The sequence below is a fragment of the Oncorhynchus keta genome, chromosome 1 (assembly GCF_023373465.1).
Source record: "Oncorhynchus keta strain PuntledgeMale-10-30-2019 chromosome 1, Oket_V2, whole genome shotgun sequence".
Classification (NCBI taxonomy): Eukaryota; Metazoa; Chordata; class Actinopteri; order Salmoniformes; family Salmonidae; genus Oncorhynchus; species Oncorhynchus keta.
Window position 1 is genome coordinate 58,170,357 of NC_068421.1, and position 25,607 is coordinate 58,195,963.

The window sequence follows — 25,607 nt, forward strand, 5'->3', positions numbered from 1 at the left end:
ATAGTAGTTATAGTCATCACGGTATCTTTAGGAGAATCTCAGCTGATTTAAATGCATAAGGAGCCCCCACCCACCCACCCACGGTCAATCCATTGTCTGGAATGGGAGACGGGAAAGAAAAGCCGATAGCAGACTGACATCTAAAAGACGTGAGGAGCTGTGACAGGCCTGTGGCTCCCCGTCTGTCAGAGCAAAGCCCCTGTCATCACAGCCAGGGACAAAGGTCACGATGATAACCTCTTCATTAATTAAACATGCTTTAAGGGAGATTAATTGTACTGCTATGGAGCTTGCTCTCTTTTCTCTCTTTCAGGCCCTGTCTGTGTCATTGACAAGGTGGATAAAGGGATGAGGATGAAAGACAAGGGAGAGAGGAGGGAGAGACAGAGAGAGAGAAAGGAAGAGGGGGGCGTACGCTCAGAGGAATTGCGTAAAGGCGATAAAGGAGCTTGCGAGAATCAGTCGGATCGTGCAGTAAAACATGTCTCCTTTTTCTACCCGCTGCAGAGAGAAGAGGTGGCGCGGGTCTTATTCCAGCCGGCTCCGGGCTGCAGCAGACAGAACAGATCTGTTTAAAACCATGCGTTTCCTGGTACCATTCTGAACCACTGGTCCAGAAATACAAGGGTGTTTTATCTCTTTTCACCGTCTCCAATGTTTCTAGAATTTTCTGTGGGCCCTGTTGCTGTCACTGTCGCCCACACACAAACCTCACTGAGACTGACCTCTGAACCCAGCCAACACAACTCTGGTTCTCTGTATTTAAAGCCAGATCCATACACTAGGACATTAGCTCAGCTTACTCCTCCTCGGGTGGGGCAGAGTGTGTGTTCATCCCGGCATTATGCCCCCATCTGCACTACTTTAAAAAGATAATTATGGGCCCAGCTCTGTACCCGCCGGCTGCAGAGAGAGCCCTGTCATCTCTCTGTTTGATGTGCTGGAGAACGGGGCGACTGCAATTAAGAGTCCGAATTCCCTGCTCTTCTCTCTCTATTCCTCCCCCTCTCCTTTTCTCTCTCTGACAGTCTGACAGAACAATTTCTCCTCAGCGGGCCAGAGTAGTAGAACTCCAAACTGGAAGACGAACAGACCATTGACACCGGGACACAGACGGAATATGAGAGCGTGGTGATGGGTATGAGAGAATTCTGATGAAGGATCATTGCCTAATAGCTAGCTGGGAAACCAGACTTAGAGAGGCTAGTCATAATCTGGCCTATTCTGGGTTGGGTTTCTCGACTCCTGACGAGCTATCTCCTCTAGTAGTGAAGCAGGAACACAGAATGACACAGACAGGAAACCCATACAGTAGGATGATAATCGTTAGGAGAAACATGGACTGCCACTACGGGGAGAAGTTTGAGCTTCTGGATCGACCTCAGTGGCGTGAGGTCGATTTGGATCGAGGCTAACTGCGCTTTCTCGGTTTTCCTCTAATACCCAGTTAAAAGTGACCGTCGTTAACAACGATGAGATACCATGCTAGTCGATCGAAACCACGTAGCTACATCTGTTCAGAATAACTGTTGTAGGTCATTGAGCAAAAGGTCTTCCAAAGAGCTAACCAAAAACAGCAAAGTCAAGAAATACAGTCGGACAACACATCTGTTAAAAACAAGGTTCGGACGAACAATTGAAAAACATGGATTGCATGTTAATGTATTCCCCGACTCTTCTGGTTCGATACAGGATTTTCATGTTGTTGTCACTATTTACAGTTTGTACTAAACATCCTCCATGATCGTTAATGTAAAAATAGAAGGAAACAAAAGAAACCTCTTAAGATTTGAACAGGTGAGCAAAGCCCCATATCCTGGGTCCTCGTTGACTTGATAAAAGTAGGCCGGGAGGGAGGGGTGGAGGGAGGGGGGTAGGGAGGGAGACAGAAAATAAAGGGGGGAGAGGGGAGGGAGGGAGGGAGGGGGAGGAGGGAGGGGTGGAGGGAGGGAGGGGGAGGAGGGAGACAGAAAAGAAAAGCAGTGAAAGTAAAGAAGAGTACAAAGCGATTGTTATTGTCTCAGTGAGGCCTAGCAGTCGGCTGTCAGGCCTCAGAGTTGAGTATGATACAGGCTGGCTCTGGGAGCCAGGTTGTGGGGTCAGGAACAGGGCAGGAGAGGGGGTAGAGAGGGGTAGAGGAGGGAGACTGGGCAGCGAGGCGAGGTTTCGGGCAGTGGACGTTTTTGGTTCAGATGTGGGCATGAGCGTTCCCCTGCCCGTGCCCATGCCTGTGGCCCTGATCCCCTCCGTGGTGCCCCCCCTCTCCGTGTCCATGGCCGTGCTTCTTGTGCTTTCTGCGCTCCCGTCGGCCGTTGTGATGGTCATGGTGCCGCCTGTAGCGCTGTGCTCCCCGGGCTGGAGAGAGACAGAAGGGAGTGAAAGGGTGTGAGGGGGGATGAGTCAGGAGAAAGAGACCGGATGGGAGGGAGTAGAGGTGGGTGTGACAGGTAAAGTGGAGTGACAGAGTGAGAGAGGGATATGAGATGTGAGAGGAGGGGGGTGAGAGGTCAACACCACAGACATACAGCTCTCAACATCAGCCCCTCTGCCTAACGTGTCTTCTCCACTCAACTTCATATTACTAGCTCTCTACATGTATTAGCATAGGACTGTCCTCCCACCCACGTCCTGAGTGAGCCACTTCCTTCCTGTGTTGTGCTGCCAAATTGGATCCGTTGGTCCTGGGTTAGGTTTGCCAACAGAAGGTCTACCTTGCCATGATAATAATGACTAACAAACGACTCTAGCAGGAAAACAACATTACACTCGAAATGCACCAAATACGAAATAAGGCTCCATATTTTCTCTCCAGTTCAAACAGCAGCAATTCATTATTTGTCAGTACGAGCCGAAAGGGGAAATGGGAAATACTTGTTTGCTCATAACTTCTTAAAAAGGGCAAACATTGATACAATCCTACAATATGAATGATTCTGCTGTCGTGAAGAAAGATGGATGTTTCCGTCGTTCGGCAGAGCGAGTTTTACTCCTCATGGGAGGATAGTAAAATGAAATGTTTCTTCTCGGCGTTGCTGGCATTCCTCCAAACCCCTGGCTGTCAATCACACTTTGGAGCGATACACTATCTCAACAGAACAAGGGCTAGAACTTAGTTTTATCTACACTCAAATTACATTACCGTCGTCACACAACCTCTATCTGAACGAAAAGTTTGTCAAATTCCAGAACACGCTACAACTTCTATGGAGATTCTTGTATTCCTACTGAGTTCAGTCTCATTTTGAAGGTTCCATTCCTCCAATGTATTTCATCATTTATCCCATAGAGATAAAACTTCAAGCCCTTTAACAGTCTTGGTCACTCACTCATAGTGCAGATGATTTTCGGCCGCTCCCATTTGCCGTTGGCACGACACTTGGCCGTGGGGACGTGGCGTTGGAGAAACCCGTCGGCACACTGGTAACGCACCACTGAGTGGATGTCGTAGTGGGACCGCTTACGGCCAATCAGAAAGGCGTTCTTCACGGTGGGAGGGTTGACACACAGCACTGCCCATTGGAGAAAGAGAGCGAGAAATGGAAAGCCAGCAATGGAGAAGTGGTACATTATAACAACGTGGTCCTAACATGTATATCACCATTCACAGTCATCAGTCGTCAACCAGTCTTTCCCCTTGTCCCTGAACAAGAGACAGTTGAAGAGCCCTGTTTTAAAGAACATTCCCCCTCCACTCTTCAAAACTGTTGACGGCACACAACACACACATATCTAAAGTTCAAAGGAAACCAAAGAGATGAGTCATGTGTGTGTGTGTGTGTGTGCTAGTCTGTGTGGGCTGTTGTTATCTCCTAGAGCGTTGTGTTGATGTGAGGAGGGAGGACAGACAGACAGACAAGCAAAGTGGTTGAGACACCAGACAGACCCTACAGGGCTCTCAGCCCAGTGAGACATCCCACTGACTCACTGACCTTTCAGCTCTGGCTGTTGCCCATAGGCACAGATCTAGGATCAGCTTCCCCTCCACCAAACCTTATCTTCACTATCTGGGAGGAAAACACCAAACTGACTTTAGATCAGTGTCCCGGGTAACTTTGTCCGACCCCGACCTTTCAGAAGGGATCGGGCCCTCAGGGGCCACAGTGTGTGACAGATGTCCGGAATGCACCCATACTTACTGCTCATTGGCCGGATTAGAGGGAGGGCGAATGAGAGATGAGGGATGAGGAGGGGTGACTGGGGTGACGGTGCAGTTCCTCTGTCGTTCCCCTAGATGGCAGCCCTGCGGTTGAAACCTAAAGCCCTCAGTGAGTTTCCAACCCCTAAACAGTCACCAACCCAGCTATAGACTAAGTGGAAGTGCTTCTTTCCCTTCCTTGAAGTAATTGACGACCTCTCATCTGGAACATGGTGGAGATGAGGTGTCCCTTACATAGCCAACACTAATGCAGAGCTACCAGATCAGAGCCAACTCCAAGGAGTAGAGGAAGGGAGGGAAGGATGTGTTGTCCAGCTATCCACACAGGGTCTGTGACTGCAGTATGGGCCCAGTGGCAGGTCTGGCCTTCTAAAAGTAGGAATTCAGCTTAACGCCAGTCTGTAAAGGCCCTATTGCAGTACAGAGCACTAAGGCCCTACTGCAGTACAGAGCACTAAGGCCAGGGGGTGCAGTACAGAGCACTAAGGCCCTACTGCAGTACAGAGCACTAAGGCCCTACTGCAGTACAGAGCACTAAGGCCCTACTGCAGTACAGAGCACTAAGGCCCTACTGCAGTACAGAGCACTAAGGCCAGGGGCTGCAGTACAGAGCACTAAGGCCAGATCTGTAGTACAGAGCACTAAGGCCAGGGGCTGCAGTACAGAGCACTAAGGCCCTACTGCAGTACATAGTACTAAGGCCCTACTGCAGTACAGAGCACTAAGGCCAGGGGCTGCAGTACAGAGCACTAAGGCCTGGGGCTGCAGTACAGAGCACTAAGGCCAGGGGCTGCAGTACAGAGCACTAAGGCCAGGGGCTGCAGTACAGAGCACTAAGGCCAGGGGCAGCAGTACAGAGCACTAAGGCCAGGGGCTGCAGTACAGAGCACTAAGGCCAGAGGCTGCAGTACAGAGCACTAAGGCCAGGGGCTGCAGTACAGAGCAGCAGAGGCACTAAGGCCCCATTGCAGTACAGAGCACTAAGGCCAGGGGCTGCAGTACAGAGCACTAAGGCCAGGGGCTGCAGTACAGAGCACTAAGGCCATTGCAGGGCTGCAGTACAGAGCACTAAGGCCCAGGGGCTGCAGTACAGAGCACTAAGGCCCTACTGCAGTACTGCAGTACAGAGCACTAAGGCCCTACTGCAGTACAGAGCACTAAGGCCCTACTGCAGTACAGAGCACTAAGGCCAGGGGCTGCAGTACAGAGCACTAAGGCCAGATCTGTAGTACAGAGCACTAAGGCCAGGGGCTGCTGCAGTGCAGTACAGAGCACTAAGGCCCTACTGCAGTACATAGTACTAAGGCCCTACTGCAGTACAGAGCACTAAGGCCAGGGGCTGCAGTACAGAGCACTAAGGCCTGGGGCTGCAGTACAGAGCACTAAGGCCAGGGGCTGCAGTACAGAGCACTAAGGCCAGGGGCTGCAGTACAGAGCACTAAGGCCAGGGGCTGCAGTACAGAGCACTAAGGCCAGGGGCTGCAGTACAGAGCACTAAGGCCAGAGGCTGCAGTACAGAGCACTAAGGCCAGGGGCTGCAGTACAGAGCACTAAGGCCAGGGGCTGCAGTACAGAGCACTAAGGCCCTATTGCAGTACAGAGCACTAAGGCCAGGGGCTGCAGTACAGAGCACTAAGGCCCTATTGCAGTACAGAGCACTAAGGCCAGGGGCTGCAGTACAGAGCACTAAGGCCAGAGGCTGCAGTACAGAGCACTAAGGCCCTATTGCAGTACAGAGCACTAAGGCCAGGGGCTGCAGGCCAGGGGCTGCACTACAGAGCACTAAGGCCCTACTGCAGTACAGAGCACTAAGGCCAGGGGCTGCAGTACAGAGCACTAAGGCCAGGGGCTGCAGTACAGAGCACTAAGGCCCAGCAGTACAGAGCACTGCCAGTACAGAGCACTAAGGCCAGGGGCTATTGCAGCACTACAGAGCACTAAGGCCAGGGGCTGCAGTACAGAGCACTAAGGCCCTACTGCAGTACAGAGCACTAAGGCCAGAGGCTGCAGTACAGAGCACTAAGGCCCTATTGCAGTACAGAGCACTAAGGCCAGGGGCTGCAGTACAGAGCACTAAGGCCCTACTGCAGTACAGAGCACTAAGGCCAGGGGCTGCAGTACAGAGCACTAAGGCCAGGGGCTGCAGTACAGAGCACTAAGGCCAGGGGCTGCAGTACAGAGCACTAAGGCCCTACTGCAGTACAGAGCACTAAGGCCAGGGGCTGCAGTACAGAGCACTAAGGCCCTACTGCAGTACAGAGCACTAAGGACAGGGGCTGCAGTACAGAGCACTAAGGCCCTATTGCAGTACAGAGCACTAAGGCCAGAGGCTGCAGTACAGAGCACTAAGGCCCTACTGCAGTACAGAGCACTAAGGCCAGGGGCTGCAGTACAGAGCACTAAGGCCAGGGGCTACAGAGCACTAAGTACAGAGCACTAAGGCCAGGGGCTGCAGTACAGAGCACTAAGGCCCTACTGCAGTACAGAGCACTAAGTCCAGGGGCTGCAGTACAGAGCATTAAGGCCCTACTGCAGTACAGAGCACTAAGGCCCTACTGCATTACAGAGCACTAAGGCCAGGGGCTGCAGTACAGAGCACTAAGGCCCTACTGCAGTACAGAGCACTACGGCCCTACTGCAGTACAGAGCACTAAGTCCAGGGGCTGCAGTACAGAAGTGTGATTAAAAGGCAGGCTACAAGAACCATATACTGTTCACACCACAATACCATCAATTCTATGTAATTCCCTGTAGGCTATTACCTAACCAGGATATTATTAAACAACATAATAACACTTAGCCATATCAGATTACCCCACTTTTAATAGCGCAAAAAAAATATTTCAATTGTGTTAACAGGTTTTGTTTAGACTGCCAGTACAGTGATTGCAGTAACATCTCACACCTCGTACTCAGCCAACCAGAAAAGCACCATTTTCACCCCCTGTGTTTAGTGTGCAGCAACATAGACTAGGACGGACATTACTGACACTAGTTTGCAGCTGTGGCAACAGATCAATAGTCACAGGACCAGGCATGGCACTCAATAACACCACCCAGATCTTACTGACTGGGGCTGGGCTGGGGAAGCCTGGCAGGCACGCAGGACTGTGTGTGCGTGTGTGTCAGGCTGATTTAGTTTCCTTTTGAAAGCTGGAGACAGTTGAAGCTTGGATCCATCCAGCACTCGCCGAGCCCGGTGGGCTACATCTTTACAATCAGAGTCTAACATGTCTCAGCAGATTAGACAGGGGTGAGCCGGGTATGTCCACACACACTCCAGTCTTAGCCAATGTATTGACCAGCGACAGTCACAGAAGGCAGGCAGGCAGCAGAGTTGTGGGGAACTGTGTGTGATAGTGTGTGTCCTGAGTGGGTGTCAGGGCGAGATAATTCTCTGTCCCCAGAAGAAAGGTGCAGGAGAAAATGTGCACTTGGTAGAAGGCAGGTAGAGACACCGCCCCGAAGGACCAGTGTACTCTGGTCTGGACTTGGGCTTTGTGTCTATTAGACAATATTTGGAACTGTATATGAATAAGTATGTGAATATTTGATAATATTCTGTTTATATACGTGTGTGTGTGTGTGTTTGTGTGCATGCATGCGCGTGTGAGAGCAAGATGCCTTCACCACAACCCATCCTCCTAATCAGGGTGGCTCACACCTGCCTGTTCCGTGCTCTTCCCCATGGCATTATGGGTAACTCTAATCACCCAGATGACGTGTGTCACTGATTGGATACTGCCTCTCTCTCAGAGGGACTGGCCTGAGTGTTAGCCACACGGCAGTAATCAGCCAACCATGCCATACGGCCCCTGATGAGCAGACCCAAGAGAACAACAGCACGACAGAGTAGAACAGGCGATAAAGTGGGTATGAAGATGGAATTCTGCCACTGACTGATTGACTGAAGGTCAGCTTCCCAATTCCAGGTATTAAGTTAGACCTGTGACAGTGTGTCACCAGCAATGGGTTGCACCTCTGTGATGAGACAAATAACATACAGTGGAAAGTTGATCCGACTCGAGAGCAGTGACATCACACTTTAGTGTGGCATGAGGGACTTATCTAACTCTGTGGCATGAGGGACTTATCTAACTCTGTGGCATGAGGGACTTATCTAACTCTGTGGCATGAGGGACTTATCTAACTCTGTGGCATGAGGACTTAACAGCAACTCTGTGGCATGATGGGACTTATCTAACTCTGTGGCATGGGGACTTATCAACTCTGTGGCATGGGGACTTATCTAACTCTGTGGCATGAGGGACTTATCTAACTCTGTGGCATGAGGGACTTATCTAACTCTGTGGCATGAGGGACTTATCTAACTCTGTGGCATGAGGGACTTATCCAACTCTGTGGCATGAGGGACTTATCTAACTCTGTGGCATGAGGGACTTATCTAACTCTATGTCATGAGGGACTTATCTAACTCTATGGCATGAGGGACTTATCTAACTCTGTGACATGAGGGACTTATCTAACTCTATGTCATGAGGGACTTATCTAACTCTGTGGCATGAGGGACTTATCTAACTCTGTGGCATGAGGGACTTATCTAACTCTGTGGCATGAGGGACTTATCTAACTCTGTGGCATGAGGGACTTATCCAACTCTGTGGCATGAGGGACTTATCTAACTCTGTGGCATGAGGGACTTATCTAACTCTGTGGCATGAGGGACTTATCTAACTCTGTGGCATGAGGGACTTATCTAACTCTGTGGCATGAGGGACTTATCTAACTCTGTGGCATGAGGGACCTATCTAACTCTATGGCATGAGGGACTTATCTAACTCTGTGGCATGAGGGACTTATCTAGCTCTGTGGCATGAGGGACTTATCTAACTCTGTGGCATGAGGAACTTATCTAACTCTGTGGCATGAGGGACTTATCTAACTCTGTGGCATGAGGGACTGATCTAACTCTGTGGCATGAGGGACTGATCTAACTCTGTGGCACGAGGAACTTAACTAACTGTTAAGTTTTATAACTCTAATTCTGGTGACCATTCAGATGAACTAAATAATGTTTCTAGCCTGAGGCCAGTTGAAATCGGTACCCAAGAGGATCTAGCAGTGACCCGATCCTCCATTTCCTTAAACACAGCTCTGGAGTCTGGCCAGTCGTCTCAATAAACCTACAAACATCTACCTGGCTGGCTATTAATAACCTGTCTCTCTGTCTGCCCCAAATGCAATTGAAGACCGTCTGCTCTAATAAGCCCACAGAGGAGCATGTTAGGATGCGCACTTCTCTGGCATCTCACAGCACCATGACAGAGCAGATCCACAGAAGCCTGGTCATGTGACACAGACACTTTACTAGTCAGCCCCAAAACTTTGTGTGAAACTCTCCCAACAATGTTTCATACAAAGGAGGATCATTTTTATGTGGATTAAATGTTCTGAAGAAGTCTCATCCCTTGATCTGACAGTAAGGCCATCTCTGTAAGGAGCTGCCTTAGGTGTGAAAGCATAGCTACAAGTGAGCTGACTGCGCTTGGAGGTGAGCTGTAATGATCAGTGTTAGCCTGTGGTCCAGACTGACTGATTGAAGAGGCCTAAGATGACAGAATACTTATAAGTATCCTTTAAAGTATTTAAAGCACAGCGGAAGCATAATATCACCTCCTCTTCAACTTTTTCATTCTCTCACCCACTGCCTTTTCCTCCCCTCGCTATCCCTTTCAAACTCTCAGTCCCTCTCGCCCACTCTCTCTCTCTCTACAACCCCTCGCCCACTCTCTCTCTCAACAACCCCTCGCCTCTTTCTCCCTCTCACCTGTTCCCTTCTTGCAGACGTAGGGCAGGTTGTAGTTGCAGGGCACGTCGTTCCACTTGCCGTTCTCGTGGGCGATCATCACCACACAGTCCTCTCCACCCGCAAAGAAGTTGTCCGGCTGGTTCTCCCGCCAGTTCTCATATTGCTGCACAGTACAGCGAGTCACAGACACAGCCACAGGCAGTCACACAACACAGGCAGTCACACAACACAGGCAGTCACAATACACAGGCAGTCACACAACACAGGCAGTCACACAACACAGGCAGTCACAATACACAGACAGTCACACAACACAGGCATTCACAATATACAGGCAGTCACACAACACAGGCAGTCACACAACACAGGCAGTCACAATACACAGGCAGTCACACAACACAGACAGTCACACAACACAGGCAGTCACAACACAGACAGTCACACAACACAGACAGTCACACAACACAGGCAGTCACACAACACAGGCAGTCACACAACACAGGCAGTCACACAACACAGGCAGTCACAATACACAGGCAGTCACACAACACAGACAGTCACACAACACAGGCAGTCACAATACACAGGCAGTCACACAACACAGACAGTCACACAACACAGGCAGTCACACAACACAGGCAGTCACACAACACAGACAGTCACACAACACAGACAGTCACAATACACAGGCAGTCACAATACACAGGCAGTCACACAACACAGACAGTCACACAACACAGGCAGTCACACAACACAGACAGTCACAATACACAGGCAGTCACAATACACAGGCAGTCACAGGCAGTCACACAACACAGACAGTCACAAACACAGGCAGTCACAATCACACAGTCACACAACACAGACAGTCACACAACACAGACAGTACACAGGCAGTCACACAACACAGACAGTCACACAACACAGGCAGTCACAATACACAGGCAGTCACACAACACAGACAGTCACACAACACAGGCAGTCACACAACACAGGCAGTCACACAACACAGGCAGTCACACAACACAGGCAGTCACAATACACAGGCAGTCACAATACACAGGCAGTCACAATACACAGGCAGTCACAATACACAGGCAGTCACACACAGGCAGTACACAGGCAGTCACAATACACAGGCAGTCACACAACACAGGCAGTCACAATACACAGGCAGTCACACAACACAGGCAGTCACGCAGTCACATACACAGGCAGTCACAGGCAACAATACACAGGCAGTCACACAACACAGACAGTCACACAACACAGGCAGTCACAATACACAGGCAGTCACACAACACAGACAGTCACACAACACAGGCAGTCACACAACACAGGCAGTCACACAACACAGGCAGTCACACAACACAGGCAGTCACACAACACAGACAGTCACACAACACAGGCAGTCACAATACACAGTCAGTCACAATACACAGGCAGTCACACAACACAGACAGTCACACAACACAGGCAGTCACACAACACAGGCAGTCACACAACACAGGCAGTCACACAACACAGGCAGTCACACAACACAGGCAGTCACACAACACAGGCAGTCACACAACACAGACAGAAGGAAAAAAGAAAGTGATAGATACTGTAGACTGTTTCACTGTTCCCTTTTACTGAACAAGAAGCGGATGTGTCTCAACACAGGTCTTTCTCCAGCGGACTGACACAGAGTAATGACAGCTCTTAAACAACAACAGGCACAGAGGAGATGCCTCTCGGAAGATGTAAGTAGGGTAGCAAGAAGAGTGGTTCAGTGAGCGAGGCTGTACATATACACAGGTAACGACACATTCACTCAATCAACTTCCCACCTGACCTTTAGCTAGCACCCACATCCTCCCTAGGGACCTCTGCTATGAGAGAAATGCACTCTTCAATAGCAGGCGGTGTCACTGTGGTTATTGTCCTTCTGAAGTATGTTGCTGATAATAAAGACTACACAAGATGAAACGAGTGATCTCTCTCTGTCTCTCTCTCTGTCTCTGTCTCTCCCTCTCCCTCTCCCTCTGTCTCTGTCTCTCTCTCTGCCTCTGTCTCTGTCTCTCCCTCTGTCTCTCCCTCTCCCTCTCCCTCTGTCTCTGTCTCTCTCTCTGCCTCTGTCTCTCCCTCTGTCTCTGTCTCTCCCTCTGTCTCTCCCTCTGTCTCTGTCTCTCTCTCCCTCTGTCTCTCCCTCTGTCTCTGTCTCTCCCTCTCCCTCTCCCTCTGTCTCTGTCTCTCTCTCTGCCTCTGTCTCTCCCTCTCTGTCTCTGTCTCTCCCTCTCCCCTCTCCCTCTGTCTCTGTCTCTGTCTCTCCCTCTGTCTCTCCCTCTCCTCTGTCTCTCCCTCCCTCCCTCTCCCTCTGTCTCTGTCTCTCTCTCTCCCTCTGTCTCCCTCTGTCTCCCTCTGTCTCTCCCTCTCCCTCTGTCTCTCCCTCTCCCTCTGTCTCTCCCTCTGTCTCTGTCTCTCTCTCTCCTCTGTCTCTCTCTGTCTCTCCCTCTCCCTCTCCCTCTGTCTCTGTCTCTCCCTCTCCCTCTGTCTCTGTCTCTCCTCTCTCTCTGTCTCTGCCTCTCTCTCTCTCTCTCTCTCTCTGTCTCTGTCTCTCTCTCTCTCTCTGTCTCTGCCTCTGTCTCTCCCTCTGTCTCTGTCTCTCCCTCTGTCTCTCCCTCTGTCTCTCCCTCTGTCTCCTCTCCCTCTGTCTCTCCCTCTGTCTCTCCCTCTGTCTCTCCCTCTGTCTCTGTCTCTGTCTCTGTCTCTGTCTCTGTCTCTGTCTCTGTCTCTGTCTCTCTCTCTCCCTCTCTCTCCCTCTCCCTCTGTCTCTCCCTCTGTCTCCCTCTGTCTCTCCCTCTCTCTCTGTCTCTGTCTCTGTCTCTCCCTCTGTCTCTCCTCTGTCTCCCTCTGTCTCTCCCTCTGTCTCTCTCTCTGTCTCTCCCTCTGTCTCTCCCTCTGTCTCTCTCTCTGTCTCTCCCTCTGTCTCTCCCTCTGTCTCTCCCTCTGTCTCTCTCTCTGTCTCTGTCTCTGTCTCTCCCTCTGTCTCTCCCTCTGTCTCTGTCTCTCCCTCTGTCTCTGTCTCTCCCTCTGTCTCTGTCTCTCCCTCTGTCTCTCCCTCTGTCTCTCCCTCTGTCTCTGTCTCTGTCTCTCCCTCTGTCTCTCCCTCTGTCTCTGTCTCTGTCTCTGTCTCTCCCTCTGTCTCTCCCTCTGTCTCTGTCTCTCCCTCTGTCTCTCCCTCTCCCTCTCCCTCTGTCTCTGTCTCTGTCTCTGTCTCTCCCTCTGTCTCTCCCTCTGTCTCTGTCTCTCCCTCTGTCTCTCCCCCTCTGTCTCTGTCTCTCCCTCTGTCTCTCCCTCTGTCTCTCCCTCTGTCTCTGTCTCTGTCTCTCCCTCTGTCTCTCCTCTCCCTCTGTCTCTCCCTCTGTCTCTCCTCTGTCTCTCTCCCTCTGTCTCTGTCCTCTGTCTCTCCCTCTCCCTCTGTCTCTGTCTCTCCCTCTGTCTCTCTCTCTGTCTCTGTCTCTGTCTCCTCTGTCTCCCTCTGTCTCTGTCTCTGTCTCTGTCTCTGTCTCTGTCTCTCTCTCTCTCTGTCTCTGTCTCCCTCTCCTCTGTCTCTCTCTCTCTGTCTCTCCCTCTGTCTCTGTCTCTCTCTGTCTCTGTCTCTCCCTCTCCTCTGTCTCTCCCTCTGTCTCTGTCTCTCTCTCTGTCTCTGTCTCTCTGTCTCTGTCCTGTCTCTCTGTCTCTGTCTCTCCCTCTCTCTCCCTCTGTCTCTGTCTCCCTCTGTCTCTGTCTCTGTCTCTGTCTCTGTCTCTCCCTCTCCCTCTGTCTCTGTCTCTCCCTCTGTCTCTCCCTCTCTGTCTCTCCTCTCTCTGTCTCTCCCTCTGTCTCTGTCTCTCTCCCTCTGTCTCTCTCCTCTCTCCTCTGTCTCTCCCTCTCCCTCTGTCTCTGTCTCTCCCTCTGTCTCTGTCTCTGTCTCTGTCTCCTCTCCCTCTGTCTCTCCTCTCTCTGTCTCTCCCTCCCTCTGTCTCTCCCTCTCCCTCTGTCTCTGTCTCTCCCTCTGTCTCTGCTCCCTCTGTCTCTCCCTCTGTCTCTCCCTCTGTCTCTCTCCCTCTCCCTCTGTCTCTGTCTCTCTCTGTCTCTCCCTCTCTCTCTCTGTCTCTGTCTCTGTCTCTGTCTCTCCCTCTCTCTCTGTCTCTGCCTCTCTCTCTGTCTCTGTCTCTGTCTCTCCTCTCTGTCTCTGTCTCTCCCTCTGTCTCTCCCTCTCCCTCTGTCTCTGTCTCTCTCCTCTGTCTCTGTCTCTGTCTCTCCTCTGTCTCTGTCTCTGTCTCTGTCTCTCCCTCTGTCTCTGTCTCTGTCTCTCCCTCTGTCTCTCCCTCTGTCTCTCTGTCTCTGTCTCTCTCTCCCTCTGTCTCTGTCTCTGTCTCTCCCTCTGTCTCTGTCTCTGTCTCTGTCTCTCCCTCTGTCTCTGTCTCTCCCTCTGTCTCTGTCTCTGCCTCTGTCTCTGTCTCTCCCTCTGTCTCTCCCTCTGTCTCTGCCTCTCCCTCTGTCTCTGTCTCTCCCTCTGTCTCTCCCTCTGTCTCTGTCTCTCCCTCTGTCTCTCCCTCTGTCTCTCTCTCTGTCTCTGTCTCTCCCTCTGTCTCTCCCTCTGTCTCTGTCTCTCCCTCTGTCTCTCCCTCTGTCTCTGTCTCTCCCTCTGTCTCTCCCTCTGTCTCTCCCTCTGTCTCTCCCTCTGTCTCTGTCTCCCTCTGTCTCTCCCTCTCCCTCTGTCTCTGTCTCTGTCTCTCCCTCTGTCTCTGTCTCTCTCTCTGTCTCTCCCTCTGTCTCTGTCTCTCCCTCTGTCTCTCCCTCTGTCTCTGTCTCTCCCTCTGTCTCTGTCTCTCCCTCTGTCTCTGTCTCTCCCTCTGTCTCTGTCTCTCCCTCTGTCTCTCCCTCTGTCTCTCCCTCTGTCTCTGTCTCCCTCTGTCTCTGTCTCTCCCTCTGTCTCTGTCTCTCCCTCTCTCTCTCTCTCCCTCTCCCTCTCTCCCTCTGTCTCTCCCTCTGTCTCTGTCTCTCTCTCTCTCTGTCTCTGTCTCTCCCTCTGTCTCTCCCTCTGTCTCTGTCTCTCCCTCTGTCTCTCCCTCTGTCTCTGTCTCCTCTGTCTCTGTCTCTGTCCCTCTGTCTCTCCCTCTGTCTCTCTCTCTCTCTCTCTCTGTCTCTGTCTCTGTCTCTGTCTCTCCTCTGTCTCTCCCTCTGTCTCTGTCTCTGCCTCTGTCTCTCTGTCTCTGTCTCTGTCTCTGTCTCTGTCTCTGTCTCTCCCTCTGTCTCTGTCTCTGTCTCTCCTCTCTGTCTCTCCTCTCTGTCTGTCTCTGTCTCTGTCTCTCTCTCTGTCTCTCCCTCTGTCTCTGTCTCCTCTGTCTCTCTGTCTCTGCCTCTCCTCTCTGTCTGTCTCTCTCTCCTCTGTCTCTCTCTGTCTCTGTCTCTCCTCTGTCTCTCTCTCTGTCTCTGTCTCTCCCTCTGTCTCTGTCTCTCCCTCTCTCTGTCTCTCTCTGTCTCTGTCTCTCTCTCTGTCTCTGTCTCTCCTCTGTCTCTCTCCTCTGTCTCTGTCTCTCCTGTCTCTCTCCCTCTGTCTCTGTCTCTCCCTCTGTCTCTGTCTCTCTCCTCTGTCTCTGTCTCTGCCTCTCCCTCTGTCTCTGTCCCTCTCTCTCTGTCTCTGTCTCTCCCTCTGTCTCTGTCTCTCCCTCTGTCTCTCTCCCTCTGTCTCTCTCTCTGTCTCTCTGTCTCTGTCTCTGCCTCCCTCTGTCTCTGTCTCTCTCTCTGTCTCTGCCTCTCTGTCTCTCCCTCTGTCTCTCTCTCTCTGTCTCTGTCTCTCCCTCTGTCTCTCCCTCTCTGTCTCTGTCTCTCTCTCTCTCCTCTCTCCCTCTGTCTCTGTCTCTGTCTCTCTCTGTCTCTGTCTCTGTCTCTCTCTCTCTGTCTCTGTCTCTCTCTCCCTCTGTCTCTCCCTCTGTCTCTGTCTCTCCCTCTGTCTCTGTCTCTCCCTCTGTCTCTCCCTCTGTCTCTCCTCTCTGTCTGTCTCTGTCTCTCTGTCTCTCTCTCTCTCTCTCTCTGTCTCTCTGTCTCTGTCTCTCCCTCTGTCTCTCTCTCTCCCTCTGTCTCTCCTCTCTGTCCTCTCCCTCCTCTCTCCCTCTGTCTCTGTCTCTCCTCTCTCTCTGTCTCCCTCTCTCTCTGTCTCTCCCTCTGTCTCTGTCTCTCCTCTCTGTCTCTCCCTCTGTCTCTCCCTCTGTCTCTCTCTGTCTCTCCCTCTGTCTCTCCCTCTGTCTCTCCCTCTGTCTCTCCTCTGTCTCTCCCTCTGTCTCTCCCTCTGTCTCTCCCTCTGTCTCTCCTCTGTCTCTCCTCTCTGTCTCTCCCTCTGTCTCTGTCTCTGTCTCTCCCTCTGTCTCTCCCTCTGTCTCTGTCTCTCTCCCTCTGTCTCTCCCTCTGTCTCTCCCTCTGTCTCTCCTCTGTCTCTGTCTCTCCCTCTGTCTCTGTCTCTGTCTCTCCCTCTGTCTCTCCCTCTGTCTCTGTCTCTCTGTCTCTCCCTCTGTCTCTCCCTCTGTCTCTCTCTGTCTCTCCCTCTGTCTCTGTCTCTCCCTCTGTCTCTCCCTCTGTCTCTGTCTCTGTCTCTCCCTCTGTCTCTCTCTCTGTCTCTCCCTCTGTCTCTGTCTCTGTCTCTCCCTCTGTCTCTCTCTCTGTCTCTCCCTCTGTCTCTCCCTCTGTCTCTGTCTCTGTCTCTCCCTCTGTCTGTCCTCTGTCTCTCCCTCTGTCTCTGTCTCTCCCTCTGTCTCTGTCTCTGCCTCTCCCTCTGTCTCTCTCTCCCTCTGTCTCTCCTCTGCCTCTGTCTCTGTCTCTGCCTCCCCTCCCTCTGTCTCTCCCTCTGCCTCTGTCTCTCCCTCTGTCTCTGTCTCTGTCTCTCCCTCTGTCTCTGTCTCTGTCTCTGTCTCTCCTCTGTCTCTGCCTCTCCCTCTCTCTCCTCTGTCTCTCTCCCTCTCTGTCTGTCTCTCCTCTGTCTCTCCCTCTGTCTCTGCCTCTCCTCTGTCTCTCCCTCTGTCTCTGTCTCTCCCTCTGTCTCTGTCTCTGTCTCTCCCTCTGTCTCTCCTCTGTCTCTGTCTCTCCCTCCTCTCCCTCTGTCTCTGCCTCTCCCTCTGTCTCTCCCTCTGTCTCTCCCTCTGTCTCTGCCTCTCCCTCTCCCTCTGTCTCTGCCTCTGTCTCTCCCTCTGCCTCTGTCTCTCCCTCTGTCTCTGCCTCTGTCTCTGCCTCTGTCTCTGCCTCTGCCTCTGTCTCTGCCTCTGTCTCTGCCTCTCCCTCTGTCTCTGCCTCTCCCTCTCTCTCTGTCTCTCCCTCTGTCTCTGCCTCTCCCTCTGTCTCTCCCTCTCCCTCTGTCTCTGTCTCTCCCTCTGTCTCTGCCTCTCCCTCTCCCTCTCCCTCTGTCTCTGCCTCTCCCTCTCCCTCTGTCTCTGTCTCTCCCTCTCCCTCTGTCTCTCCCTCTGTCTCTCCCTCTGCCTCTCCCTCTGTCTCTCCCTCTGTCTCTGCCTCTCCCTCTGTCTCTCCCTCTGCCTCTCCCTCTGTCTCTGCCTCTCTCTCTTCCTCTGTCTCTCCCTCTGCCTCTGTCTCTCCCTCTCCCTCTGTCTCTCCCTCTGTCTCTGTCTCTCCCTCTGTCTCTGCCTCTCTCCCTCTCCCTCTGTCTCTCCCTCTGCCTCTGTCTCTCCCTCTGTCTCTCCCTCTGTCTCTGCCTCTTCCTCTGTCTCTCCCTCTGTCTCTCCGTCTCTCCCTCTGTCTCTCCCTCTGTCTCTCCCTCTGTCTCTGCCTCTCCCTCTCCCTCTCCCTCTGTCTCTGCCTCTCCCTCTGTCTCTCCCTCTGTCTCTCCCTCTGTCTCTGCCTCTCCCTCTCCCTCTGTCTCTGCCTCTGTCTCTCCCTCTGCCTCTGTCTCTCCCTCCCTCTGTCTCTGTCTCTCCCTCTGTCTCTGCCTCTGTCTCTGCCTCTGCCTCTCCCCTCTCTCTGTCTCTGCCTCTGTCTCTGCCTCTGTCTCTCCCTCTCCCTCTGTCTCTGCCTCTCCCTCTCCCTCTGTCTCTGCCTCTCCTCTCCCTCTCCCTCTGCCTCTGCCTCTCCCTCTGCCCTCTGTCTCTGCCTCTGTCTCTCCCTCTGCCTCTGTCTCTCCCTCTGTCTCTGCCTCTCCCTCTCCCTCTGTCTCTGCCTCTGTCTCTGCCTCTCCCTCTGTCTCTCCCTCTCTCTCTGTCTCTCCCTCTGTCTCTGCCTCTCCCTCTGTCTCTGCCTCTGTCTCTGCCTCTGTCTCTCCCTCTCCCTCTGTCTCTGCCTCTCCCTCTCTCTCTCTCTCCTCTCCCTCTGTCTCTCCCTCTGTCTCTGCCTCTGTCTCTCCCTCTGTCTCTCCCTCTGTCTCTCCCTCTGTCTCTGTCTCTCCTCTCTGCCTCTGTCTCTGTCTCTGTCTCTCCCTCTGTCTCTCCCTCTGTCTCTGTCTCTCCCTCTGCCTCTCCCTCTGTCTCTCCCTCTGTCTCTCCCTCTGTCTGTCTCTGTCTCTCCCTCTGTCTCTCCCTCTGTCTCTCCCTCTGTCTCTGTCTCTGTCTCTCCCTCTGCCTCTCCCTCTGTCTCTCTCTCTCTCTCTGCCTCTCCCTCTGCCTCTCCCTCTGTCTCTGCCTCTGTCTCTCCCTCTGTCTCCCTCTGCCTCTCCCTCTCTGTCCCTCTGTCTCTCCCTCTGTCTCTCCCTCTGTCTCTCCCTCTGTCTCTCCCTCTGTCTCTCCCTCTGTCTCTGTCTCTCCCTCTGCCTCTCCCTCTGTCTCTGTCTCTCCCTCTGCCTCTCCCTCTGTCTCTCCCTCTGTCTCTGCCTCTCCTCTGTCTCTCCCTCTGCCTCTCCCTCTGTCTCTCCCTCTCCTCTGTCTCTCCCTCTGTCTCTCCCTCTCCCTCTGTCTCTCCCTCTGTCTCTGTCTCCCTCTGTCTCTCCCTCTGCCTCTCCCTCTCTCCCTCTGTCTCTCTGCCTCTCCCTCTGTCTCTGTCTCTCCCTCTGTCTCTCCCTGCCTGCCTCTGTCTCTCCCTCTGTCTCTCCCTCTGCCTCTCCCTCTGTCTCTCCCTCTGTCTCTCCCTCTGTCTCTCCCTCTGTCTCTGTCTCTGTCTCTCCCTCTGTCTCTCCCTCTGTCTCTGTCTCTCCCTCTCTCTCTCTGTCTCTCCCTCTGTCTCTGCCTCTGTCTCTGCCTCTGTCTCTCCCTCTGTCTCTCCCTCTGTCTCTGTCTCTCCCTCTGTCTCTCCCTCTGTCTCTCTCTCTCCCTCTCTCTCTCCCTCTCCCTCTGTCTCTCCCTCTCCCTCTGCCTCTCCCTCTGTCTCTCCCTCTGTCTCTCCCTCTGTCTCTCCCTCTGTCTCTCCCTCTGTCTCTCCCTCTGTCTCTCCCTCTGCCTCTCCCTCTGTCTCTCCCTCTGTCTCTGCCTCTGTCTCTCCCTCTGCCTCTCCCTCTGTCTCTCCCTCTGTCTCTCCCTCTGTCTCTGTCTCTCCCTCTGTCTCTCCCTCTGTCTCTCCCTCTGCCTCTCCCTCTGCCTCTCCCTCTGCCTCTCCCTCTGCCTCTCCCTCTGTCTCTCCCTCTGTCTCTGCCTCTCCCTCTGTCTCTGCCCTCTCCCTCTCCCTCTGTCTCTCCCTCTGCCTCTGTCTCTCCCTCTGTCTCTCTGTCTCTCCCTCTGTCTCTCCCTCTCCCTCTGTCTCTCCCTCTGCCTCTGTCTCTGTCTCTCCCTCTGTCTCTCCCTCTGTCTCTCCCTCTGTCTCTCCCTCTGTCTCTCCCTCTGTCTCTCCCTCTGTCTCTCCCTCTGTCTCTCCCTCTGTCTCTGCCTCTGTCTCTCCCTCTGTCTCTCCCTCTGTCTCTCCCTCTGTCTCTCCCTCTGTCTCTCCCTCTGTCTCTCCCTCTGTCTCCCTCTGTCTCTCCATCTCTGCCTCTGTCTCTCCCTCTGTCTCTCCCTCTGTCTCTCTCTGTCTCTGCCTCTCCCTCTCCCTCTGCCTCTGTCTCTCCCTCTGTCTCTCCCTCAGTCTCTGTCTCTCCCTCTGCCTCTCCCTCTGTCTCTGTCTCTCCCTCTGCCTCTCCTCTGTCTCTCCCTCTGTCTCTCCCTCTGCCATCTCCCTCTGCCTCTCCCTCTGCCTCTCCCTCTCCTCTGTCTCTCCCTCTGCCTCTGCCTCTCTCTCCCTCTGTCTCTCCCTCTGTCTCTCCCTCTCCCTCTGCCTCTCCCTCTGCCTCTCCCTCTGTCTCTCCCTCTGCCTCTCCCTCTGCCTCTGCCTCTCCCTCTGTCTCTCCCTCTGCCTCTCCTCTCCCTCTGCCTCTCCCTCTGCCTCTGCCTCTCCCTCTGTCTCTGTCTCTCCCTCTGCCTCTCCCTCTCCCTCTGCCTCTGTCTCTCCCTCTCCCTCTGTCTCTCCCTCTGTCTCTCCCTCTCTGCCTCTCCCTCTGTCTCTCCCTCTGCCTCTGCCTCTCCCTCTGCCTCTCCCTCTGTCTCTCCCTCTGCCTCTCCCTCTGCCTCTCCCTCTGCCTCTCCCTCTCCCTCTCCCTCTGTCTCTCTCACCAGGTCCATGTTGTCAGTCCACTGGAAATCCTCTTCCACTGTTCTGTCGTTCAGTCCGATCCAGGTGTTGTCATGACTCAGACCTGAACGACAGGGAAAAACAAATAAACACATCCTTTAAAAATACCACGTCCCCAATGCACCACCACCCATTCCCTGTCTCTCTCTCTCTCTCTCTCTCTCTCTCTCTCTCTCTCTCTCTCACACACACGCACACACACACACACCAGGGAGGCTCAGCTCTTATCACAATTTCAGCCCCAGACAGCAGAAGGCAGAAGAAGCCAAATCTTCGCAGAAGGTGCAGCATTGATGAGATTTGGGTGCGGTGTAATGAAATTTAAATCATGATGTTTCTGATTAACATAATTATGGGGCCCATTAATCTACCTAATGGCTTTGCTCCCTTTATTGTCGGGGTGGAGACGTCCATTTTCGAGGCAATTAAACACACTTTTAGGTAAATTTGTCTGTGGAGGGGAGGAATCGGGAGGAGGATGAGGGAGGACGAGTGGGAGGATGTATAGCTCTGGCCTCCCTGGGACTGGGAGGGGTTCACCATGCTGGGGCTTTTATTCTGTCTTTCCTTTCATCCCGTTCTTTTTTTCTCCATCCCTCTGAGGATCAATGCCAGAACATGAGACTGTGCTTCATTATATTTTCCGTAAAGTCCCACTGATTGGAAGACACCCACCGTTGATGAAGTCCTGCTCCTGGAGTGTGTGTATGCTGGCCAGATGTCCGCTGTGCTCCCTGCAGTCCTTCTCTGCGTCCTCCCAGGTGTGTCTGCGGCTGAAGTACCTGTAGCAGTGGCCATGGAACTTCCTCCATGTGTGTTCACAGCCCTCTGTGTCTGCACATACAGGGAGAGAGACAGAGAGAGAGACCAAGTGAGACAGAGTGAGAGTCTCTCCTCCTGAGAGAGAGAGAGAGAGACAGGAGAGAGAGAGAGACAGGGAGAGAGAAACAGGGAGAGAGAGAGAGAGAGAGACAGGGAGAGAGAAACAGAGAGAGAGAGAGACAGAGAAACGGAGAGAGAGAGACAGAGAAACGGAGAGAGAGAGAGACAGAGAAACGGAGAGAGAGAGAGAGAGAGAGAGAGACAGAGAAACAGAGAGAGAGAGAGAGAGAGAGAGACAGGGAGAGAGAGAGAGAGAGAGAGAGAGAGAGAGAGAGAGAGAGAGAGAGAGAGAGAGAGAGAGAGAGAGAGAGAGAGAGAGAGAGAGAGAGAGAGAGAGAGAGAGAGAGAAACAGAGGAGAGAGAGAGAAACAGGGAGAGAGAGAGAAACTCTCCCTCTGAGAGAGAGAAACAGAGAGACAGGGAGAGAGTCTGAGACAGGGAGAGAGAGTGAGAGACTGGGAGAGAGACAGGGAGAGCCTCTGAGACAGGGAGAGAGACAGGGAGAGAGAGTGAGACAGGGAGAGAGAGAGAGACAGGGAGAGAGACAGGGAGAGAGACAGAGAGAGAGACAGAGAGACAGAGAGAGAGAGAGAAACAGAGAGACAGGGAGAGAGAGAGAGAGAAACAGAGAGACAGGGAGAGAGAGAGAGAAACAGAGAGAGAGAGAGAAACAGAGAGAGAGAGAGAAACAGAGAGAGAAACAGGAGAGAGAGTGAGACAGGTCTCTCCCTGAGACAGGGAGAGAGAGTGAGAGACAGGGAGAGAGACAGGGAGAGAGAGTGAGACAGGGAGAGAGACAGGGAGAGAGAGTGAGACAGGGAGAGAGAGAGACAGGGAGAGAGACAGGGAGAGAGACAGAGAGAGAGACAGAGAGACAGGGAGAGAGAGAGAGAAACAGAGAGACAGGTCTCTCCCTCTGAAACAGAGAGAGAGAGAGAACTGAGAGAGAGAGGAGAGAAACAGAGAGAGAAACAGAGAGAGAGAGAGAAACAGGGAGAGAGACAGGGAGAGAGCCTCTGAGACAGGGAGAGAGAGAGACAGGGAGAGAGACAGGGAGAGAGACAGGGAGAGAGACAGAGAGAGAGACAGAGAGAGAGAAACAGAGAGAGACAGGGAGAGAGACGGAGAGAGAGAGAGAAACAGAGAGACTCTCCCTCTGAGAGAGAGAGAGAAACAGAGAGACAGGGAGAGAGTGAGACAGGGAGAGAGAAACAGAGAGAGAGACAGGGAGAAACAGAGAGAGAGACAGAGAAACAGAGAGAGAGACAGGGAGAGAGAAACAGAGAGAGAGAGACAGAGAAACAGAGAGAGAGACAGGAGAGAGAAACAGAGAGAGAGAGACAGAGAAACAGAGAGAGAGACTCTGCCTCTGAGAAACAGAGAGAGAGAGACAGGGATAGAGAGAGAGAGACAGGGAGAGAGAAACAGAGAGAGAGAGACAGGGAGAGAGAGAGGACAGAGAGACAGGGAGAGAGAGAGGACAGAGAGAGAGAAGGAGAGAGAGAGAGACAGGGAGAGAGAGAGGACAGAGAGAGAGAAGGAGAGAGACAGAGAGACAGGGAGAGAGAGAGGACAGAGACAGAGAGAGAGAAGGAGAGAGACGGAGAGACCTGGGAGAGAGAGAGAGGACAGAGAGAGAGAAGGAGAGAGACGGAGAGACAGGGAGAGAGAGAGGACTCTCCTCTGAGAGAAGGAGAGAGACGGAGAGACAGGGAGAGAGAGAGGACAGAGAGAGAGAAGGAGAGAGACGGAGAGACAGGGAGAGAGAGAGGACAGAGAGAGAGAAGGAGAGAGACGGCCTCAGGAGAGAGAGAGGACAGAGAGAGAGAAGGAGAGAGTCGGAGAGACTCTGGAGAGAGAGAGGACAGAGAGAGAGAAGGAGAGAGACGGAGAGACAGGGAGAGAGAGAGGACTCTCCTGTCTCTCCCTCTGAGAGACGGAGAGACAGGTCCAGAGAGGACAGAGAGAGAGAAGGAGAAGACGGAGAGACAGGGAGAGAGAGAGGACAGAGACAGAGAGAGAGAAGGTGAGAGACGGAGAGACAGGGAGAGAGAGAGGACGACAGGAGAGAAGAAGGAAGAGACGGAGAGAGACAGAGAGACAGGGAAGAGATACCACTTTTCGGAGAGAGAGAAGGAAGTCCGGAGAGAGACAGGACAGAGAGAGAGAAGGAGAGAGTCGGAGAGAGACAAGACAGAGAGAGAGAAGGGAGAGAGAAGGAGAGAGACAGGACAGAGAGAGAGAAGGAGAGAGACGGAGAGAGACAAGACAGACAGAGAGAAGGACAGAGAGAAGGAGAGAGACAGGACAGAGAGAGAGAATTCAGACCAGAGACAAGACAGAGAGAGAGAAGGAGAGAGAGAAGGAGAGAGACTTATCTTCTTCTTTCAGACAAGACAGAGAGAGAGAAGGAGAGAGAGAAGGAGAGAGAGAAGGAAGAAGAGAGAGGAGGAGAGAGACGGAGAGAGACAAGACAGAGAGAGAGAAAGAGAGAGAGAAGGAGAGAGAGAAGGATTAATCTAGAGACAGGGAGAGAGACAGGGAGAGAGTCGGGGAGAGACAGGGAGAGAGAGAGACAGGGAGAGAGGACAGAGACAGAGAGAGGACAGAGAGAGAGAAGGAGAGAGAGAGAGAAGGAGAGAGACAGAGAAGGAGAGAGACAGAGAGACAGGGAGAGAGAGAGGAGAGAGAGAGAGAAGGAGAGAGACAGAGAGACAGGGAGAGAGAGAGGACAGAGACAGAGAGTGAGAGACAGGGAGAGAGAGAAGGAGAGAGACGGAGAGAGACAGGACAGAGAGAGAGAAGGAGAGAGACGGAGAGAGACAGGACAGAGAGAGAGAAGGAGAGAGAGAAGGAGAGAGACGGAGAGAGACAGGGAGAGAGAGAGACAGGGAGAGAGAGAGGACAGGGGAGAGAGAGAGGACAGAGAGAGAGAGAGGACAGAGAGAGAAGGAGAGAGAGAGGACAGAGAGAGAAGGAGATTTTATTCTGGAGAGAGACAGAGAGACAGGGAGAGAGAGGACAGAGACAAAGAGAGAGAGACAGGGGAGAGAGAGGACAGAAAGACTGTGCTTCATTATAGAGGACAGAGTAAAGAGACACTGAGAGGACAGACAGAGAGAGAAAGGAGAGAGACAGGGAGAGAGAGGAGGACAGAGAGTGAGAAGGAGGAGACCGCTGAGAGAGAGGACAGTCCTTCTCTGAGTCCTCCCAGGAGTGAGGACAGGCTGAGAAGGAGAGAGCAGAGGACATGGAACTTCCTCCATGGAGTTCACAGACCCTCTGAGAGAGGACAGAGACAGAGAGAGGACAGAGAGAGAAGAGAGAGAGAGAGGACAGAGAGAGAGAAGGAGAGAGACAGGGAGAGAGAGAGGACAGAGAGAGAAGGAGAGAGACAGAGAGACAGGAGAGAGAGAGAAACAGAGAAACAGAGAGAGAGAGACAGGGAGAGAGAGAGAGGGACAGAGAGAGGAGAGAGAGACAGGAGAGAGAGAGGACAGAGGAGAGGAGAGAGAGAGAGAGAGAGGAGAGGACAGAGACAGAGAGAGAGAGACAGGGAGAGAGAGAGGACAGAGAGAGAGAAGGAGAGAGACGGAGAAAGACAGGGGAGAGAGAGAGAGGAGAGAGAGAAGGAGAGAGAGAGAAAGACAGGGAGAGAGAGAGGACAGAGACAGAGAGAGAAAGACAGGGAGAGAGAGAGGACAGAGAGAGAGAAGGAGAGAGACGGAGAAAGACAGGGAGAGAGAGAGGACAGAGAGCGAGAAGGAGAGAGACAGAAAGAGAGAGACAGGGAGAGAGAGAGGACAGAGAGAGAAGGAGAGAGACAGAGAGACAGGGAGAGAGAGAGAGAAACAGAGAAACAGAGAGAGAGAGAGAGAGAGAGACAGGGAGAGAGAGAGAGAGACAGACAGAAAGGAGAGAGAGACAGGGAGAGAGAGAGAGAGAGAGAGAGAGAGAGAGAGAGAGAGAGAGAGAGAGACAGAGACAGAAAGGGAGAGACAGAAAGAGAGAGAGAGAGAGAGGGAGAGGGGAGAGACAGAGAGAGAGAGAGAGAGAGAGAGAGAGAGAGAGAGAGAGAGAGACAGAGAGAGAGACAGAGAGACAGGGAGAGAAGGAGAGAGACAGAGAGACAGGAGAGAAGGAGAGAGACAGAGACAGGAGAGAGAGAGGAGAGAGACAGAGAGTGAGAGACAGGGTGAGAGAGAGGACAGAGACAGAGAGACAGGACAGAGAGAGAGAAGG

The 25,607-nt window shown here is 52.8% G+C and overlaps 1 protein-coding gene across 1 annotated transcript in view; it reads right to left on the reverse strand.

Annotated features, from left to right (window-relative positions):
- Positions 1-1,912: 1,912 nt before the first annotated feature.
- LOC118400900 (neurocan core protein-like) overlaps positions 1,913-25,607 on the reverse strand; it is a 195,164-nt gene continuing 171,469 nt past the window's right edge. Inside the window, exons 12-16 of the mRNA XM_052529305.1 lie at positions 21,159-21,317; positions 20,465-20,547; positions 9,945-10,089; positions 3,327-3,509; positions 1,913-2,355 (exon numbers count right to left, since the gene is read on the reverse strand). Of these exons, the coding sequence (XP_052385265.1) occupies positions 2,189-2,355; positions 3,327-3,509; positions 9,945-10,089; positions 20,465-20,547; positions 21,159-21,317 (737 nt within the window). The 3' untranslated portion in view covers positions 1,913-2,188. The remainder of the gene's footprint in view (positions 2,356-3,326; positions 3,510-9,944; positions 10,090-20,464; positions 20,548-21,158; positions 21,318-25,607) is intronic.